The sequence below is a fragment of the Chinchilla lanigera genome, unplaced genomic scaffold (genome assembly GCF_000276665.1).
Source record: "Chinchilla lanigera isolate Chin_1 unplaced genomic scaffold, ChiLan1.0 scaffold00036, whole genome shotgun sequence".
Classification (NCBI taxonomy): domain Eukaryota; kingdom Metazoa; phylum Chordata; class Mammalia; order Rodentia; family Chinchillidae; genus Chinchilla; species Chinchilla lanigera.
The window spans coordinates 9,177,081-9,197,359 of NW_004955437.1; the positions used below are offsets into that span (position 1 = coordinate 9,177,081).

The following is a 20,279-nucleotide window of genomic DNA, read 5'->3' on the forward strand; positions in this document are numbered from 1 at the left end:
AGCCTTTCAAGGAAGCAAGGTTGTAAGGTGACAGTGTAGGATGTGGCTGGGCCTGGCGCGGGGTGGCAGCGGTGCTGTGGTCCCGGGATCTCAGAGAGGCTGACACTGACCCACTCAGTGGCTTTGCAGGTCACGGATGGATCTGCCTGGCTCACCTTCGCGCCAGGCCTGCTCGTCGCAGCCGGCTCAGATGCTGTCAGTCGACACGGGCCACGCCGACCGGCAGGCCAGTGGCCGCATGGACGTGTCTGCCTCTGTGGAGCAGGAGGCCCTGAGCAACGCCTTCCGCTCGGTGCCACTGGCCGAGGAGGAGGACTTTGACAGCAAGGAGTGGGTTATCATAGACAAGGAGACAGAGCTGAAGGACTTCCCTCCAGGGGCTGAGCCCAGCACATCAGGGACTACAGATGAGGAGCCTGAGGAGCTGCGGCCGCTGCCCGAGGAGGGCGAGGAGCGTAGGCGGCCAGGGACAGAGCCCGTCGTCCGCCCCCGGGGACGGGGCATGCAGACACTGGCCGAGGAGGACCTGCGGCAGATGCCGCCCCAGCCCCCACCACCCCAGCTGAGCCAGGCGGATGGCCGGTCAGAGATGTCGCAGCCCCCAACGCCCGGCAGCCCTTCCCACTCACCCCTGCACTCGGGACCGCGCCCTCGGCGGAGAGAGTCAGACCCCACAGGCCCACAGAGACAGGTAAGGCTGGGCTTGCACCCCGCTCCCTGTCCTGACGCCTGAGTCCACGCGGACAGGCCTGGGACCCCCCACGTGTGTGGCCTCTGCCACCTGGGAACCCGACAGTCACAGCTGTGATGGAGGGAGACAGGGTTAAGGCCCAAAACCATGCTTGGGGCCCAGCAGAGTCTTCCCAGAGGAAGCGCCCTGCTGCTCCTGAGTGGAGTCTTAGGAGAACAGCCTCCCATGCAGGGGACCCATGCACAAGGGCCTCGAGGTGGCAACAGGGCAACAGGCTGGGCCAGGGCTGTCATGCAGGGCCTCAGGCTGGGCCTAGGGTGGGGGCTGACACTGGAGGCTCCCTGAGCCACTGGGGGTTTAAAGAGGAGCGCGGCGATGGCTGTAGCACTTTTGAGTGATTCCTGGGGCTGCTGTGCAAACAATGACTCAAAGGAGCACAAAACATAGAAGCAGGAAGGCCACATGGTGGGCAACATGGGGAGAAGCCCTGGTGGCCTGGACAAGGGGACATGGGGCAAGGAGTTGGAGCCATGAGGTGTTGGGAGGAGGACAGGAGGGCTGTCATGGCGTGGAGGTAGGGACCTCTGGGTGGGCAGCAGTGTCCCGACTCCGTGACTCTGCAGGGGCGGTGGGTTCAGATTTAGACACAGTGATCTCCGGTATCAAAGGTTGCCACATGGCCATATCCAAGGCTCAGGGGAGAGGTAGGATTTTGGAGCTTTGGAAACTGTTAGAGTGGGTGGTGAGGTCACCTGAGGGGATGTTCAGGGCGGGGAGACCTGAGGGAGGGAGCAGCAGCGAGTCGCTCACAACTAGAGGAGAGAGGAGAAGAAGGAGTCTTTGGGGGTGGTGGAGGAGGGGTGGGGCCATGAGAGGGGCGCCAGGGCAGAAGGGCCACAGGAATGGTGGACGTGGGGGGTGATAGTAGGGAGAGGCAGGAGGCTGCTGCTATGGTCAGTGCAGGCTCCTATGGTCGACACAGGCTGGAGGGACAGTGGAGAGAGTGGACCTGGGTGGCCGGGACTCTGGATTAGGGACGGGCATGTTGCGGGCCGGGGAGGGCCAGGCGGTGCGAATCTCAGTGCTGGACTGAGGGTCTGAAGCCTGCTCCTGGTACTGTGGTTATTCTTTTCTGACAAAGGTAGGATGTCAGAGTAGGCAGTAAGTGCTGGCCCGGCCAGGCTTCTTTGTATGGGGTAGGCCTGTAAGGGAAGTGGACAGTGACCCTTGTGCTGAATGGAGTCCATGATCTTTGGGGCGACTGGGAACCCATGGAAGGGATGCTGGGGCGGGGCTGGTCTACTCGCCGGTCCCATATCGGGGAGGGGTACGCAGGTGCACTGGGCAGTGCCCAGGTGCAGGGCTAGGGGCCAGTTCTTCTGCTCATTCAGGCTGGGAGGCCTGGCTGGGGTCCTGTGGGTGCTTGGGAAAGGTAGCTGTGGGCAGGGGTGGCTTGGCTCCGTCCCTGTCTTGTAGAAAGGCTCTCTGGGCTATGATCCTGGGGAGTGTGCTTCCTGATTTTGCCCTGGAATTTGTGGGGCTCAACACTCAGTCCTTGCTGGCCTGAGTTGTGGCTTCATGCTGGCAGGGTGCGGTGACCTGGTGATGACTGTCACTGTGACCTGGTCATGGCTCCCATCGCAGTGGTGCTGGGTCAGCAGGAGAAGGAGCGGAAGTCATGCAGAGCTCCTCGTGCCCCCATCCTACACCCTCCCCAGCCCCAAGCACAGACTGTATGCAGGTCCCAGAGTGCAGAGCAGGCAGCCCCAGAGGCTCCAGGAAGGGCAGGATCTAGGACGCACGACACACAGCGGTGGTGTGAGGTGCTAAGAGGTCACAGATCAAAGCCCGGGGGCCTTGGTTCTTCTGGTCACTTCCTGGTGACCAAGGACCAGTCGCTGTCCCTTCTGGGGCTTGGAGTGAGGGAGTTGAGCCATCACTGAGATTTCCCTCACCTCATATCCTGCCTGAATCCCAGGAATCATCCTCACCTTGCTGACTTCCAGCTAAGGGGGTGAGGAGAGAGAGATTTGGGGGAGCAGGCCCAGGTCTGTGGTGCAGTCAGGCTCAGGTGTGACATGGCCAGAAGAGGTGAGTTGTGGGCCTTTGGGGGTGAGGTGTTGGTGAGCCTCAGTGTCCCCAGTGTTCATAGACTGAGGTTGCTCAGCTTTCTGCCACCATGTTTGTGTTTATCCGTGTCCTGGCACAGTGAGCTCGAGTGTGCCTAGGCATGTGGCTGTGTCCCACATGTGCACCTGAACATGAGCACACACACAGGCATGTAGGGGGCACATGGCAGGGCTCGAGTGTGCAGGGCACAATGGCTGTGTGGGTGCTCACAGCTGGAAGGATAATGACAGAGAGTAATCATCCTAAGGACGAGGAGGCCAGCTCCAACTTAACCCTGGTCTCAGCGCTATCTGTGTATATGTGTGCTCCCTACCCCAGTACCGTGACCAGGCAACTCTGACTTATAAGGACTGAGGGGCTGGGGATTTAGCTCAGCGGCACAGCGCCTGCGTGTGAGGTTGTGAGTTCGATTTCTGGTACTGAAAAAAAAAAAAAAAAACAAAAACAGAATGGACGGCCTCCCCGATGCCCACTCTGCTTTGCTGTCATTAAAAGGTTAGGGGGCTGAGGCTCTGAAAGGCTCACTTCCCAGCTTAGGTCTCTCCAGCTGTGCAGTGGTAGAGCTGGGACTTGAACCCAGGTGCAGGGCCTATGCTCTGAGCTGTGCAGCCTGAGCCTGTGTGTTTACTGAACAGAGGCACAAACAGACCGAGAAGCAGATTGTCTGTGCAGGGTCAGAGAGTGGCTGGCCGGAATCCCGGGGTTGCCCTGGTAGGTCCCCTGCGTGGTGGCTTGTGTGTACCGTGGAGGACAGATGGGGCAGGATGGATGAAAAGGATGTCCTTCCTCCAGGGCAGTGGGGCAGGAGGTGGGGCTAGTAGAGTCCCCTTTGGAGGTGGTGCATGGCTCTGGCCAGCCCGGGCTGCACACTGGAATGGCTGTCCATGTGGAGTGCTTAGAAATCGCTAGAGACACACCCTGCCCTTGCCTGACCCCAGCTACCTTTCTATGAGGAATCCCTCTGGAAGCCTGGTTGGTGCAATCGCTAATGTGTGATGTGTGAACTTGTCACAGTGTGAGCACAGAACCTATCACCTGTCCCCGTGGGGAACACAGGCATTAGCCACGGTGTTCGGCGTCTGTCGTCCTTTGGTACGTGTGACGTGGTATCAGGGACACTCTCTTTGCACAACCTGGCTTTCTTCTCTTGGGAATTTCAGGTGCGGATTTCCAGGGGCTGGGAGCGCTAGGGCACAGGGTGTGCGGGACAGCGAGTGTGTGGTTTGGGGGAGGGCTGTTTGCTCCAGCGCTGGGCCCCACTGGCTGATAACACAGCAGGTCAGTGCTCCCTGAGTACACAGACTTGCCGGGAAGCTGCCGAAACGCCTCCGTCACAAGGCGGGCAGCGCACCACAGGCTGGGATGAATGAGGCTGGTTCCCAGTCCTTGCCACGCACAGCTCAGGGTCGGGGGGTAGAAGGTGGGGACGCTCATAATCTGGGCCATCAGGAGCAGAGACAGGGGGAGCTGGGGTGGTCTCACAGAGGTGACTTCAGCTGAGAATTGAGCACAGGAGGTGGCTACAGTGGGGTGGAGTATGCTAGGATTCAGTGGCAGCCTCCCAAATCCTCCTGGCAGCTGACAAACTCTGGCCAGGGTGTCAAACTGAAGGTGCCCATGTGTACTATGTCATTCATGGGTACCTCTGTCCCCCAGTCTCTCAGGTGGGCCTCACACCCTGTGCCATCCCTACAGATGGGCCTAGCTTGGCAGGATCCTAACCTTGGCCCTAAAGACAGGTATTCCTGACAGGTGGGACGGGTGAGAACAAGCAGTCCTGTTCTTCCTCCCTCTCTGCAGCAGGCTCCCTGCCAAGTCCCGTGTGTCCCCATTTGCCATCAGCGAGGGACGCTGGAACTGTATCGTCAGCCCCTTAGAGCTGGCCCAGCCACTGCCACAGCACAAGTTGGCTGAACTACCCTCAGTCCCAGGTCAGGGTAGAACAGTCAGTGATACCCGGGCCACCATTTCCATCCCAGGGTGTCGGTGAAGCGGAGTGCTCCCAGGGTGTCCACATGCCTGGGACACAGGGCAGAATTCTTCCCAGCGGCGCTGTGAGAGGGGAGGGGAGAGACACGTCTGAGAAATAGTTTGGCCCCGCCGTCCTTCTCCGCTGTCTACACCTGTCCCCGTTCTGAAGTGACTTCCAGGACACCAGGCCACTCAGGAGCACCCCGCTCCTGCACTAAGTGCTCACAGCCTGTGGGGTGGGGACCTTCTCGCCCCGCCTCACATATGACAAAGCTGAGCTGTGGGGGAGAGGGGCAATAATTTCAGTCACCAGGGAGGAAGCTACGGAGTGGGGGTCAACACTTAGTAGCTGGGCTCTACAGTCCAGCCGCTGTCCCCAGGCCCTGAGGGCACACGGAGCTGGCTGGGGACAGAGGCAGCACATGACACATGGCTGGAAGGTGGCAGGGAGGCCCTCCTGCTGGAGAGGCTCTGCAGCGCAGGGGTGCCAGGAGCTGGGTGGGACCAAGCCAGTTGTCCCCAGCTGGTCCTCAGCTGGTGGGGCACTGGGGCCGGGAGGTGCGCTGTGCGGGGCCAGAGCCCGACCGCCGGGAGGAGGGGATGCCTGGCCGCAGAGGCAGGAGGAGGGCAGGCAGGGTCGCCGGCCGCCGCAGGGGCTGTGCGCGGGTAGCCCCCGAGCTGTGGAGCCGTGGAGTCTGACGCCTCTTTTCCCTCCACTCTCTTGGTCTCTTTCAGTTGGAGGAGGACAGACTCTCGGGGCACTCCCTCCCGCGGTACAGCCCCCTGCGACGACTGGCGTCCTCCGTGTTCTCCTCCTCCACGCTGGAGACGGAGCATTACCCTCACCCCGGCGGCGGCGGCGGCTCTGCGGGCTCCTCCGGCTCCCTCATTCAGCGCAGCCGCTCGGCCGAGAGCAGCCCCGTGCGGGCGCCGCACCGGCGCCACGCGCCCCTGGCCGCCAGCAACCACAGACTCGTGCCCTCGGTGCTCCGCATCTCGCGGTCGCAGCTGCAGCAGGTGTGGGCCCGCTTCACCCACAAGACCTAGGCGGGCCCCCTATGCAGGGGACAGGTGGGGGGCGGGAGCAGGCAGAGACTGTGGTTCCTCCCCAGGACGCAATAATCACCCACACACCCTTCCCACCCCCGTGCAATACGGCCCCTCCCAGAACACTGGCCCAAGGTACTGTAATCTCCTGCCCCCACCCCCGAGTCTCCGTCCCACCCCGTCGTGGCCCTTCGCTTGGTGCCAGCCATGTGGTGCAGGCAGGGGTGGGGTTGGTGGTGGTTTTGAGGATGGCGTAGGGGCACGGGGCTGGAGTCACTTGTGGGTCCAGAGTTTTCTGGAAACCCGGGCACCGGGGAGGAGACCGTGTGTGCTGGGCTGGAGTGGCAGGCTTGGGGCTTGTGCGGTTTATCTAGGATCTCTTGGCATGGCTGGATTTGTGCTCCCCCCGAAAGGCTGGCAGGAGACCCAGACCCTCTCGGTGGGCCACAAGGGTCCAGTTCTGTGGGTATCATCGGCTGCACAGGGCAAGTCACGTGGCCTTGTGAATGGACTAATGGGATGGGCAGTGGGGAGTGGGTAGCCCAGTGGTCCAGCAGGCCTTTCCATGCCACTGTCCTGGAGGCCTGAGCCCCTCCTCCTGCGGGCTATGCCAGGGGCCCAGGGGGCCGTCCATGCTGGCTGCCCCTCCCTGAGACCTCTGTGCCGTCACTCACCGCTAGCGTTGGTTACCCTCGCTCCTCGGAGCCAAGGACAGAGGACAGGGCCTCTAGGGTCTGACCCTAAAGCCGGCTGGACCTCAGCAGCAGGGGCACCCCGTGTAGACACGGTGGAGCAGGAGATTGCTGAGGGTGGGTGTGACTGTCGAGATCTGTGAGCACAGTGGCAAGAGCCGACCCTCTGCCCCTCTGCCTACTCCCTCGGGTAGGTGCTCAGCAGAGCGGATTGCACCCAGGGTGTCGGTGAAGACAGCCGCAGGCGGGCAGGGCAGGTGGGACCTACGATGGCTGGGGCTGCAATGCCTGGCTGCTCTCACCCTCCCTGCCCATTTCCGAGCCCTTAATCTGTCACTGCGGGGACCCCGAGTTTCCCATTTTTCATTCCTGCTCATGCCGACCGGCAGCTCCGTCCCCTGGGGAGCGGAGCGGTGGTGCAGAAGCAGCGGCGGCGGAAAGGATGGGGCCTGTGTAGAGTGGGGAGGAGGCTGGGACTGGCATAGGGTGATTTCAATGAGTTATGCCTGTGTGGGTAGTGGTGTGCATGCACGAGCACCGTGAAGGTTCGTGCTTGTGGCAGGGGTGCCGTGGACAGGTGTCAGGCTGGGCCCGCACAGCTCTGGGGAGGGCCATTTACATAGACCCAACGTGACTGGCCCCCGTTGAGGTTGTGTGGTGCTTTGGTCCTGTGTGCGTGTGCGTGTGTGCGTGTGCGTGTGCGTACACACGTGTGTGTTAGGAAGCCAGGAAGATACCTGCGGCATCCGTCATACTTTCCTCCGTACCCACTCGCCCTGGCTCCTGGCTCCACCTTCATCTCCCTCTGACCTCTGCTTCCCCAACTCCCCTAACAGCCCATCCCCTCTCAGATGTCTCCTGCCCCACCGCGGGGTGGTGTGTGTCTGCAGAGCCTCGCTGTCCCTGCAGATGGCCGTACTGTGGGGTGGCTCATGGGCTCAGCCACACGCGCTGCTCCCATAGGCACCATTTATTTCTCCAAAATCTCATCTTTTTTTTTTTTTTTTAAAATGAATACCAGAGTCGGGTCTTACTCCTTGTGCCCCTTCCCACGCCTCCCCTGGCTGCTCCTCCCCCAAACCCACATTCTGGTGCCCTCCAGGCTGTTTCCGGTGACCCCACACTCTGCCCAGGTAGACGGAAGAGGAGGGGTCAGGGTAGATTTTGAAGAAGGACAGAAAACCAAAAGCACAAGGTGAGGGGGTGGGCACGGACGGTGTCCCACTCCCCTCCTTCTGGCACTGCCCCTCTCTACCCAGCACCCTCCGGCCCTCTTCCCATCCCCCTGCATGGTGGCATAGGTGGTGAGGTGCAGGGCGTGTTCCACCGTCCACTCCACAGGTCAGCAGTGAGCACTGTGTCACCTGGTGTCCCCTTCCCAAGGTTCCACTCCCCACCTAGCAGAGCTCCAGCTCTGTGACTCTTGACCCAGACTTCGAGGTACTCTAAGGTCCCAAAGTGCCTTGTGACCTCTCAGAGAGGACGATGGCACCTGCTCCAGCATCATTATCGCCTCTGTCTCTTGTACCTCTCACTGTTGTCACGGCCTTGGGAGGCGGGGTCCTGCTCTGCATTCCCAAGGTGACTGAATTTGCACCCCCACCCCAAGCTGACACCCATGGGAGAGCGTGTGTTCTTCGGAGCAAGGCCATCTCAGGACATTTTGTTGCCTGGGGACATCCTCTGTGCGTCCTCTGTCCTCTGTGACGGAGGAGTGTTTGTAAGCCATAAATCTCGGAGCTAACCAGAAGTGAGCTTGAGAATATTGTCTTCTCAGGGCAGCTTTGACTTTTGGAAACGGCCAAGGTCATTGAAGCCACCTGTGTTAGATCGAGGTCATGTGGTTTGGGTCTCCGGTGTCCAGGCCGAGTATGGGTGCTGGGGGCTGTGTGGTGTCAGACTCTCTCTGCAGGATTTCTCAGAGCAGGCCGGTGTCCCGAGAACTTACGCTCAGCTTGGGGAAAGGGCACAGCCTCCCCAGGCCAGCTTTGCCAACCGACAGCACTCGGTTGCACTTGGAAAGTGGCGTTTCCATACTTTGTACCCCCACCCTGCCTGTAGCAGGGTCTTGCATTTATTTATTTTTAATTTTATGTAACAGTCACTGGCACACAGTGCTTCTCACGTGCCGGGCAATGATTTGAGCACTTTACCGATATATTAACACCCGGAAGCCTCACGCTAGCCTGTGAGGCGGATCCAGTATTACTCCACTAACCGACTCAGAGCAGTAACTGCAGGCTTGTCCCATGGCGTGGCCAAGCGTCCGGTCTGCATGTTGCTTTACTTGGGGTCCTTTCTGGTTGGCGTCTCCTCCTGCTCTGCAGGAAGAGAGGCGTTGACCCAAGCCATGCTTTCCTTCCTTTCCAAGCCCACCCTGCCCTGGGATGGGATCCAAGTGTGAGTCTCCCCGAGCCCTGGATGCCATCTCCCCAAGACCCCACTTCTTATCCCACACGGCCCCAAGCATCCCGTGGCAGCCCTGGGGACCAGGTGGGCAGACCGCATGCTCTGAACTTGACCTGTGGTAGTGGTGGGGTCCTCAGGCTCAGGCTGACAGGGCAGTTAGTGGCATCGCTGAGCACCGGCCAGGGGACTTCAGGCAGGTGCCACCAGCTCACATAGGAGCCAGCAGTATCAGGGAATTGGCAGATTTGAGAACTGTGGTAAACGGAGTGTCCCTGTATTCACCTGGCCACTATCCCAGCTAACCCAGTTGTTGCTACTGTCTTCCAATTTTTATGTGAAATCTCCCAATTTTTAATTGTTGTCATCTAACGCGCACACACACACACTTTTTTTTAAAAAAAGAAAAATTAGGGCATGAGCCAAGCAAAACCAGCTTCCGGAAATGGTGGCCCATGCCCATTTGTTGCTTCTGTGAGCTTAAGGACGCCCCCTGTATCCCCTGTCAGAACTCAGCTCTCCACCAGGGGCAGTGTTCTTCCCAGGGACTCAAACCTCGTGGGCTGCCCAGAGGAGGCAGCTCAGGCTGGGGGGCTTTGAAGCGTGTGTTGTGTGCACCTGTTGTGTGACCGTCCTGTGTGTGCGGGCCGGCAGGCTTGTTCGTGGTGACTGCAGTGGGCCCTCCTGTAGGACCAGGACTGTCCCCTGTCCCCGTGGGAGAGGGTAGGGACTTGTGGCAGTGAAATGTACTCTACTGAAATCTTATCAGTTCACACTTCCCCTCAACATGAAGGCAGCTGGGGCCACAGCAATAACCACTAATTGTTCTCATCCCAGGGGACCCCCCAACCCCCATCTCCCTTTGCACTTCCAGTTTTAGGGACAACAGACCCAGCCCTACCCAATGGTGTGTGTGGGGATGGTGGCCCTGCTGAGCCAGGCTGGCCCCAGCACCCGCTTCTTGTCTGTCCCTTCTGCCCTATTTCCTTGTTCTGGGGAGGGGCGGTGCTGTCTGCTCAGGGGGGTGAGGGTGTGCGTCAGTGTGTGCATTATGGGATGGTCAGGCAGGGCACCGCGCTTAAGGAGGGTTGTGGCCTTGTTGAGGATGGGGTGTTCCAGCTGTGGGGACACAGATGATATCGCATCCTCTGCTGTCTTGGGTTGATTTGGCGCTTGGTGAGGAAAGTCTAGACCTCTAAGGAGGGCCTGAATGCCACCCCCCTGCTACCCCAACCCCACTTAGATCTGGGGCACTCAGAAGCAAGGGGCAGGAGCCAGCCACCCCCATAGTCTCCCCAAGGGAGAGACTCTGTAAGGGTCACATTGAACACCCTAGCCCCAGAGAGCCCTGGGCCTGTGACCCCTCCCCAAGGACTGTGGGACTCTTCCCAGCCCTGCCCCCACCCTCACACAGGCTGGAGGGTGGGCTGTGGTGTCGCCCCAACACCCCTAACCTGCACACGTGGGTACACGCACGCTCTGCAGCCTCACACACTCTTGGCCCACTTGGGACAGCTGACTGCAGCACCCAAGACACAGGGTCCTAACTGTAATACCCACCCCAAAGGCCACCTGTTTCTGCTCCCCGGCCCCCCTAGCCCTCAGGACTGTCACCTCCACCCCCTTCAGCCGTTGCACCATGAATGTACCCCATCTTTCTGGCTGGCTGCTCTGCCCCTGGGCCACCTGCTGCTATTTCTCCTTCCCCTTTCATGCTAGGTCCTGTTTGCTTTTCTGCCTGCTGGGTCCCTGGCCCTGGGCAGGGATGGGGTGGGGGTGGGGAGGGGGGGTACCCCTGAGTGCTTCCAGGGCTGGGGTGCAGGGGCCTGTTGCCTCACCCCATCCCGGTTACCTCGATGTCCACAGGGCTGCCCCCCTCTCTCCATAATTGGCCTTGAAATTGGATGCCAAAGAGCCCGGAGTTGCGGGGAGCAAAGCTTGGAGTCCAGATCTCTCACAGCTACCTGACCCTCCTCCACTTTTTGCCCACACCCAGGTCTGAGCCCCTGCCCCATCCGATCCACCACTACAAGTCCTGGGGGACCCCAAATGTGTCCCCACTTCCAGCGCTTCCCCCACACCCACCCAAAAAATAAAACTCAGGGACCAACATCTGCTTCCTTTGCACTTGCTCTGTAACCCCCACCCCAGGCAGAAGGGCTTGGGGGGCAGGGGCGGGCCCTAGGGTGACAGCGTTGGGTGAGGAGGGGGGCTGGGCTCCCTCCCCCCAGGGACCGGGGTGTCCTCTCCTGCCCCAGGTTGGAGAGGAGTGAGGGGGAAGGGGGTGTTGAGGGGACCCCCCCTCCCAGGGTCACGGTCCCGGCTGGTTTATTCCTGAGCCTGCCCCCCACCCATGCTAAGTCCTTTTCCGGGTGACCCCCCATTTTGTACTGCAATAACTGTATTATACGCTTGCACTACCCTGCCCCGGCCAGCCCGAGCATGCATGAGAAGCTCGATACACGAAGACAGGACGCTGATTTTTGTTTTCCGTCCTCTTTCTCTCCGGGGTGCGTCCTCCTTAGCGTACATAACAGCGTTGGGGGGCCCCGGGCCGGTAGAAAAGCATGCACTGAGCCCCCCGCCCCTAGATGCGAGTACTGTACAAAAATCCAACACTTGAAACCGACACGCACACGCGCGGCGCCCACGGGGTGGGACACGGACACGCACCCACCGCACACGGCCGCAGGGTGGGAAGGCGCCCGCCAGCAGCGCGCTGTGCGAGGGATCTTGTGCCTTTTCAGTCCCTGTATGTTCCTGCAGACAATCCGGAGAGCTTGTGTACTACCAAATCCTGATTAAAGACGCCTTCCAGGAACCTGCGCCTCTGCCTGCTTTCTTTCCCCCTCCCCCAGGTGGCCTGGGCTGGGCTGGGCTGGGGGCAGGGGCTCGGGGTGGGTCCCCTTCCCAGTTGGACCTCAGTCACCCTCCCCTGCTGCCTTTCCTTTCCAGAGTCTCTGGTCCCTGGTCTTTGCATTGCCAACATGCCAGGGAACCCCTTCCTAGTAGGGGTGCCGGGCTCTGTCGGGGGTCAGGCTGTCTGTCGAGTTCAGCAGAAAGGCCGGATGCAGAAGGCCTGGGCTCACTCTGGCTGTTCCTGCTCCTCTCTTGCCTCTGTGGAGGTCGCGGGGCCTAGGGACTGTGGTGGCAGATTTGGGTAGAAGGCGCATCTAGGCAGAGGAAGGTGTGAGACACTCAGAGGATTGCAGAGATTTGCGGATTGCAGAGGAGCTGTCCCTCTGAGTCTCCCATGCCAGCCTCAGCGTACTGCAAAAGAACGCACCTGCTGTCCCCTCTGGGCCCAAAGCAATCGTGGGGACAGGAGGGCCAGCTGCATTGTGTAACCAACACACACACACACACACACACACACACACACACACAGCCAGGGTAGATTGAGACCCTGATCCATAGGTAGAGTGTGTGGCGTCTGTGTGGACCCACAACACACAAGCAGCCGCATCCCCACCTTCTCCTCCCTGGCGAGGGTGCCCTCGGGGCTGGGTGGCAGGTAGAGTGGAAGGAGGGCCCCCAGGGTGGCAGAGATGTGGGGAGGGAGAGCAAGTGTGGCGAGGAGGACTCTGGGAAGGTGGCAGTGGTGGCCAAGGAGGCTCCTCAGCCCACATCTCTCTCTTGAGGCTGGGGAGTGGGCATGGGGGAGGGGTGGCTGCCGAAGGAGGCGACAGAAGCCTCCCAGGCCCCCCTTCACCTTGGGAGCTTGGGCTAGAGTGAGTTCCGGGTCCTGAGCTGATCTGGCTGTCATCTTCCTGATTTTCCTGCAAGCCAGGGGCGATGCTTCCCTCCAGATCTCCCTGCGATCTGAGGAGTGATGAAGCTCCAGCTCTCACTCCTCCCGTCCGATGGGAGGAGCAGAGATGGAGGGCGAGTTTCCTCTGTGCTCAGCCAATGTGGGCAACTTGGGGGGTCCCCCTGCTCTGGGTGGGGGCTTTCCAGAGAGACCCAGGGCCTGGCTTGATGGCAGGGAAAGGGTACTTCTAACAGAAATGTCCTAGATGTCTGAGACAGCGGGTGACCTGGGGTGTCAGAGGACACGCTTGCTGGGTGGGATAGAAGAAGGTGATCAGAGAGCTGCGTCTGTCTGCCTGGCTCTGGCGCTCAGTCCTGTCACCTCCCCCTCGCCCCTGCTCACCCAGGAGCTCACAGCGGCTGCCTCTGCTGCTGCCCCTTGCTCTGGCCTCGGCACTGGTACCTGCACTTGGCAAAAGCAGCCTGGCACAGTCTGTCATTAATGTTTGCTAAATGAATGAATGGATGGATGAGAACCAGTGAGCGGCGTGGAGAGAGAAAACGATTGCTGGGCCTTGCAGCCGGCGTGTGGTCGGGACAGAGCTCATTTGGCTGTGCTGGGCGCTGTCTGGCACCCCTGTCAAGTTCTTGTAGAGATGCATGATGGCGAAGGTGGTGGCGGTTGGGTGGGGGCAAGTCACACCCTCAGCAGGTGCTTGGCCTGGAGATTCCTGCCTCAGTCTCCACTAGCCTCTGTGCTGCTACCTAAAGCCTCAGCCAGTGGCTGTGGACCCTTTTCCAGTCCTGCCCTTGCAGGTCCCAGCTTTCTGAGGCAGAGAGAAGGCAGTGATCCCCAGGCCGGCGTGAGCAGAGCCAGGGTAGCAGGTGGCGGGGAAGGAGCTTCCCGCAGGCCCTTTGCTTATATGACCTCACTTAGAGTCCCGGGCCGTGCGAGTGTGCCATTCCTGTTTCTGCCCTGGATGTGGAGATGACAGGCTCCCAGAAGAAGGGCTGTGCCTGCCTTGTTCAACACTAGCCCTCAGAGTCTGGGCCCTGAGGGAGGGACAAGAGCAAGGGACAGCAGATTTTCTTTTTCTTTTCTTTTTTTTTGGGGGGGGGATAGCAGATTTTCAAGGACCACTTGAATATGTGCATGCATGAATGAATGATTGGAAAAACCCTCCAGGGGCCTTGTTTACAGAATGCAGGAAAACGAGTAGAAAGGAGAAAGCCATGAAGTTGGCTTGGGGAGTGGATAAAAAGGCTTTGCCAGAGACAAGCTATTGGCAGAAGACTAGGAATTTATCAGGGAACAGAGAGAGTGGTGGGGATCCCCAGGCAGGGGAGAGATGCCAAATGCATCTGGGAAGGGCTGGCAGCCTCAGAATAGCTGGGACCCAAGGTAGGAGACGGTGGGTGCTCCAGTGAGAGGGGCTAGAGCAGAAGGTGGGAGCCGTGGCAGTGGGGGCTGCCCATGGGCTGATCCAGGATGGTAATCGCTTCCGGAGGACCCCGGGGACCTGGAGTCAGATCTGGCCTTCAGGGGCATCACTGGGACAGTGGTGACAAGGATGGAGAAAGCAGGCTGGCAGCTAGGGACCCCGGCAGGACAAAGTTGTGCCATGGGCCTGGGGGCGTAGATGCGGAGATGGTGAAATGAGGGTGTGTCTGGGTGAAATGAGGGTGCGTCTTGTTAGAGCCGTGAGACCGTCCTGGAGCTACGGGTCTGGATGGGCTGTGTTGTGCTAGTTCAGGAAGACAGAGACACAGTTGTTGAGAGAAGCTAAGAAGCAGTGGACACTCAGTCCCTGAGGGATAAAGCCAGGTCAGTCTGCCCCACCTGAGGCCCCAGTGCATTGTGGGTGCTGAGCGATGTTTGGGGATTGGGTAGAGTAGAGCAGCCTAGGGACCAAGAAGGTGGTGGAGACGCAGCAGGTCCTGATAACGTGGTCAGGGCTGTCCAGCTTGGAAGGAAGAATGTGACAAGAGTCTAAAAAAAACAGGAAGCATGAGGCTTCAAGGGAGAAAACCTTAGTGCCAGTCTCCCTCGCGGGCCCGTCTGGGGCAACAGGAAAGAGGGCTGGTATGCCGGAGGCCCAGGGGTAACTTTTGGGTGACAGAGGACAGCTCTAAATTCACCCTGGTGTCACACAGGTGCTGGAGGCCCTTGACAGCCAGATATCTGGCTGCAGAGGGGTGGAGAGAACGGGCCACCTCGGGAGGGACACAGACCTGGCTGCCCCCCTCTGGGCTGGTTCCCACATCTCTACAGGGAAGGTGGACCTAAACAGTCAGTGGCTGTGGTGCCTTCTGACTTTCATTTGCTATCGATGCTCTGGGGTTCCGGATGGGCACGGTGAGGGGTGGAACAAGGTCATGGAGTGGCAGGAGATAGAAAAACCGCCAGGGCTGGGGCTGGGACCTCAGGGGACCTGGAGCGGGGACTCAGTCATTCTTTAGAGATTTACCAGGGACCGGTCTAGGCTGGGGACAGCATTGTGTGAAATAAACTCAGTGCCCAGGGTGCAGTCTCCTTGGGCCCGGGAGGGGGTGACCTCAGCGGGTCCCTGTGTGTGCCTCCTGCAGGTGTTCTCGGTGGCGCCCCCATTCGAGGTGAACGGCCTCTCTCGAGCTGTGCCTCTGAGCCTGCCCTACCAGGACTTCAAGAGAGATCTCTCTGATTACCGGGAGTGCGCACGGCTGCTGCACAGGGTCCGGAGGGTGGGCTTCTCGCACGCGCTGCTCGCCGCCCCCCAGGGCCCGCCAGCTCCTGTCCAGCCTCAGGCTAATGGGAACGAGGAAGAGGAGAAGGCGGAAGAAGAAGAACGGGAGGAGGAGGAGGAAGAGGAGGAAGAAGAGGAGGAGGAGGAAGAGGAGGAAGAGGAGGAAGAAGAGGAAGAGGAGGAGGAGGAGGAGGAAGAAGCAGTGGCTTTGGGGGAGGTGCTGGGGCCGCACAGTGGCTCCAGCAGTGAGGGCAGTGACAGGAGCACCGACCGGAGCCAGGAGGGCGCCCCATCCACGCTGCTGGCCGATGATCAGAAGGAGTCCAGGGGCCGGGCCTCCATGGCCGATGGCGACCTGGAGCCTGAGGAGGGCTCCAAAACGCTGGTGCTGGTCTCCCCTGGTGACATGAAGAAGTCGCCTGTCACTGCCGAATTGGCACCTGACCCCGACCTGGGCACCCTGGCTGCCCTCACGCCTCAGCACGAGCGGCCCCAGCCCACTGGCAGCCAGCTGGATGTGTCGGAGCCGGGCACGCTGTCCTCTGTCCTCAAGTCTGAGCCCAAGCCCACCGGGCCCAGGGTAGGACCTGGGGCTGGGGCAGTGACCACAGGGGCGGGAGGTGTGGCAGTCACCTCCTCACCCTTCACCAAAGTCGAGAGGACCTTTGTGCACATTGCTGAGAAGTCTCACCTCAACATCATGTCTTCCGGAGGACAAGCCTCGAGGCCCGAGGAGCTGGGTCTGGAGGTGCCCTCAGATGGGGGCACCACAGAGGAGGGCATCCGGGTGCCCTTGGAGAACGGCGCAGGCCTGTTGGGGCTGGATGGGGCCAGGGTGGAGAGCTGTGCCCTGGCTAGGCCCCCCGGGGATACTCCCTTGGAGATGGCCACAGACTCACTGCCCAATGGCCCGGCCCTTACCGGTGGGCCAGTCCCAGAGTCCCTGGAGCCAGGCCCTGAGAAAGCAGTCACTGTCTCCCCCAGCCGCCAACCTAGGCCAGGCCCTCGGCCCCGGAGCCGCATCCCCGTGCTGTTGTCAGAGGAGGACACGGGCTCAGAGCCCTCGGGCTCGCTGTCAGCCAAAGAGCGCTGGAGCAAGAGGGCCCGGCCGCAGCAGGACCTGGCTAGGCTGGTGATGGAGAAGAGGCAAGGTCGCCTGCTCCTGCGGCTGGCCTCGGGGGCCTCATCGTCCTCCAGCGAGGAGCAGCGCCGGGCCTCGGAGACGCTCTCAGGCACAGGCTCGGAGGAAGACACACCAGCCTCTGAGCCCGCCGCAGCTGCCTTGCCAAGGAAAGCTGGGCAGGCAGCTGTCACCCGCAGCCGGATTCCCCGCCCCATCAGCACCCTCGTGCCCACGCCCGCCACCACCCAGCAGCTTCCAGGCAGACCCCTCAGCACAGCCCCAGCACCTGACACCACCGTCACCAGCAGGTGAGAAGCCCTGCCAGCTCCAGGGTGGGCAGAGGGTGACTGCAGAAGGCCTCCCCAAGTGGGGACTCCCAGAGCCAGGCTCAGGGGCTGGGAAGATTTGGGAGGGACCCTCGTCCATTCTCCCATCTGCCATCTGCCAGCTGTTGTTGACTTAAGTGTCATCCCTGTCTCTGGGCCCAATGGAGCCTGGCGGGAGGGGTGCCAGGGAGGCCAGGATTGGGAAACGTTGATGGGGATCAATAGGGTTCCATCTCCAGGGTGATGTGAGGCCTTTGAAGCCAAGGAATAAAACCCAGAGCTTGCATGAATAGGAAAACACATTCTTTCATATTAATCTAACCGTACTGGCTGGGGTGTTACTCAGGGGTTCAACACTTGCTTAGCATGTGGGAGGCTCTGGGTGCCATCGCTAGCATGGAGAAACGAAGCACACACATGCATATACACACATGCACACACGTATGCACATGCATATACACACAACACACATACACACACATTATGGATTCCAGTGCAAAATCTGTGAGGATTTTAAAGATGAAACAGGGTCCCCCTAAGAAAGCTCTTCTGGCTGCAGCCTGGGTGTACATGGCCCTTAGAGGTGCCACCCTGGAAGATCAGGCCTCAGTTTACCCACCTGTGTCTCTCTCATCCAGCTCTGGGGATGTAGGGCTTTGGGACTCCAAGAGGATTCTGAAAATGTCTCTCCTTTTTTGTTTCTCTGCCCTCTTTTCTCTCGCCTACCTCTTCTCTCTCGCGCCTACACCTCAAGCAGGCTCCAGCTGCAGAAGCCCCCCGGATCGGCCACTGTTGCTGACCCCCGCCCCAGGCAGCCCCCCAGCCGCAGCGCTGGCCCAGGGAGAACCCCAACCGCCAGGCCCCCCGTGCCCCGCAGCCCTGGCCACCCCGCCTCCACCGCACGCCACCCCAGCGTGTCCCCCCGGAGCCAGTCCCTGTCCCGCAAAGAAAGCTCGTCCCCCTCGCACCAGGCCCGGGCCGGGGTGCCCCCAGCTCGGGGTGTCCTTCAGGTCCGAACACAGCCTGAGAGTGGCAGCCCCTTCCCGGGGGGCCCCAAGAAAGGACCCAGAGGGAAACTCCAGACTCAGCGTGCAACAGCCAAAGGCCGGGCGGGGGCTTCGGAGGGCCAGGCAGGGACCAGATAATGACGCTCGCGGCTCTCTGCAGCCCCCTACCCTCGCCCGGCCCCCCACCCGCAGCCGGCCACCCCGGAACGCGCCCAGCACAGCCTTATGCGCCCCGTGCGCGCACCCACCTGCATCCATCAGGACCGCGCGGGAGGGGTCACCCGTCCTTCCTCTCTCCGCGCCTCCCTGACCTGGCTCCTCTGCCCCTTGGAAGGCTCAGCCAGTTGTCTCCGGAACTCCACTTTTGGGGACACCCCACCCCCTTCAGACCTCAGCAGCTCTCTGCCCCCCAGGGCCCTGTGCTTACATTTCCTGCGGCGCCTTGCCCTCCTCCCCGCTTCCCTTCCTGACACCTCTACCCCCTTTTCAGAGAAGCAGCCTCAAATTGCAGCCTCACCATGGTCTCCTGGGAGCCCCGGTACCCGGGATGATCACTCAGCCGCCAGGCTGCAGTTGGAGAGATGGGACTCAGGGGCCACCAGCCTACTCAGGTGTGAAGGGACAGCTCCCACGTGCTCCGAGTCAGCTCCATCCTGGTCATACTGGTGGGAGATAGTAGGAGGTGATGTGGTGGGGGGACTCTCTTGCCTCCTAAATTTGGGTGGCGCCTTGCAGTCACTGTGGGAGGAGTGTGGACTGCCTTCCTTGGCAAGTGATTCCCCATGGGAGAGGCTTTCAAAAGGTTCCTCTCCCTCCCTGGCCCCTGATGCAGCCTTCAGGATCCCTACGATCAGGAATTGCTTCCTGCCGTCTAACCTCAGTCCTGTCTGCAGGGTTTTGGCCAACTCCCCCCTCCCTGGGGTTCTGTGCAGGTGGAGAGAGGCTGGCTATTGTCAACTCTGCTGAGTCCAGGACCCAGTTCTGGCTGGGTCACCCTTCATATCCCCCCAGCTGTGGGGGCAGAAGGAGCAGGACCAGCAGCCCACTGGCCCCTGGAGGCAGAAAGGCCCTTCCAAATTCTAGACTGTTTGTGTGATGGGTCCCCCAGCCCATGCCACCCCCCTAGCTCCCCTGCAGCTTGGCTCCCATTGCCCTGGGGGACCCGAGCCGCCTCCTGGGTCCTGGGTCCTGACTCCTGCAGAGCTCACCCCATCTCATCCTGAGCCTTGACTGCCGGCATCTGGGGCAAGCAGCACGCGATCGAACGAAGGGACCGCCAACCCAGCCTGGCTCCCGTGTCCCACCTGGAGCCACAGAGAGCAGGCCAAGGTGTCCAGGGGAAGAGGAAGAGAGGCCTCGCGTGCCCCAGCCATCTGGCCACATCCATTACCAACACCCAGAAGGATGCCCTTGAGGAAGCCGGTCCAGGAGCAGTCTGGCTGTGCCCGCCCAACTCCCTCAAGGGCTCAGCAAGCCTGGGAGGCTGCTCCCATCCATGGGGGCAGCTTCTGTGCAGACCAGCCCATGGGAGGGCAGCAGGGTGGATGGCCTTCAAGATCCACCCCATGTGAATGCAGGAGCTCCCAGAACACTCAGGAAACCTCTTTGGACCCAGCCCTCCTGTCCACCAAGGTCCCCAGGGCCCGTGCTGCCCTCTGGGCCCAGCAGAGGGGAGCAGGGGCCATGCCCTCCCACCCAGAGCTTCTCTGAATGACAATCAGCTCGCTTGTGCCCAGTGGGGACCAGAGCCTAACCCCTGGTGCCCGGCCCTGGGCCTGCTCCTTGCCACCAACCAAACCGTGAATGTAGGGCCCCAGCCTCGCCTCTGCCCGAGGACCAGCAACACCCTGCTTTGGAGTTGGGAAGAAGGGCTTCACCCACTGAGGGGCTGGCAGAGACGCAAACCCCAGTCTGCCCTGGGGATTCCAGATCTCTTGGGGCTCCCAGCTGATCTCAGGCTTCTGAGTGTCAAATGTCACCAGGTGAGGGGGACAGGGAAGAGGGCCAGCAGAGGGGGCCCGGCCCGAGTCTGCTCCTCTCCCAGGAGGGACCCAGGGCAGAGGAAGCCGCACTTCCCAGCCCGGCCAGCTGCAGCCTCTTTCTTCTTGAGTTTCCAGATCCTGAGTGTCCCCAGCTTCTGTCCCCCATCTCCCCCAGCACTTGCCCACCGTGGCCGCCCATGTCACTGGCTCAGATGCAGGGCGTGCTCACTCCAGAACACACTTCCCCTCCCCAGCTGCATCACATGCAAAGGGGGTGCCAGGCACAGGGCTCCCCTTCCCAGCTCCTCGCAGGGGCCTGGTTTGCTCAGTCTTCTCAGCTCTGGGGACCAGCCCCATGGGTATGGGGTGGAGGGACAGGAATCGCCCTCCCCCGCCCCTCGGGAAGCTACCGAAGAATGTTTACACGCCAA

General features: G+C 60.8%; 1 protein-coding gene across 6 annotated transcripts in view; it reads left to right on the forward strand.

The window, feature by feature from the left end:
* The window catches only part of Ttbk1 (tau tubulin kinase 1), a 33,219-nt gene extending 15,201 nt beyond the window's left edge, over nucleotides 1–18,018 (forward strand). For 3 of the 6 annotated variants that reach the window (XM_013517134.1, XM_013517133.1, XM_013517136.1), the window contains 4 exons: nucleotides 130–691; nucleotides 5,528–5,809; nucleotides 15,274–16,841; nucleotides 17,614–18,018. In XM_013517134.1, coding sequence (XP_013372588.1) covers nucleotides 130–691; nucleotides 5,528–5,809; nucleotides 15,274–16,841; nucleotides 17,614–18,004 — 2,803 coding nt within the window. In that variant the 3' untranslated portion in view covers nucleotides 18,005–18,018. The remainder of the gene's footprint in view (nucleotides 1–129; nucleotides 692–5,527; nucleotides 5,810–15,273; nucleotides 16,842–17,613) is intronic. The other 3 variants (XM_013517135.1, XM_005389756.2, XM_005389758.2) reach the window with 3 other exon arrangements.
* The last annotated feature ends 2,261 nt before the right edge of the window (nucleotides 18,019–20,279 follow it).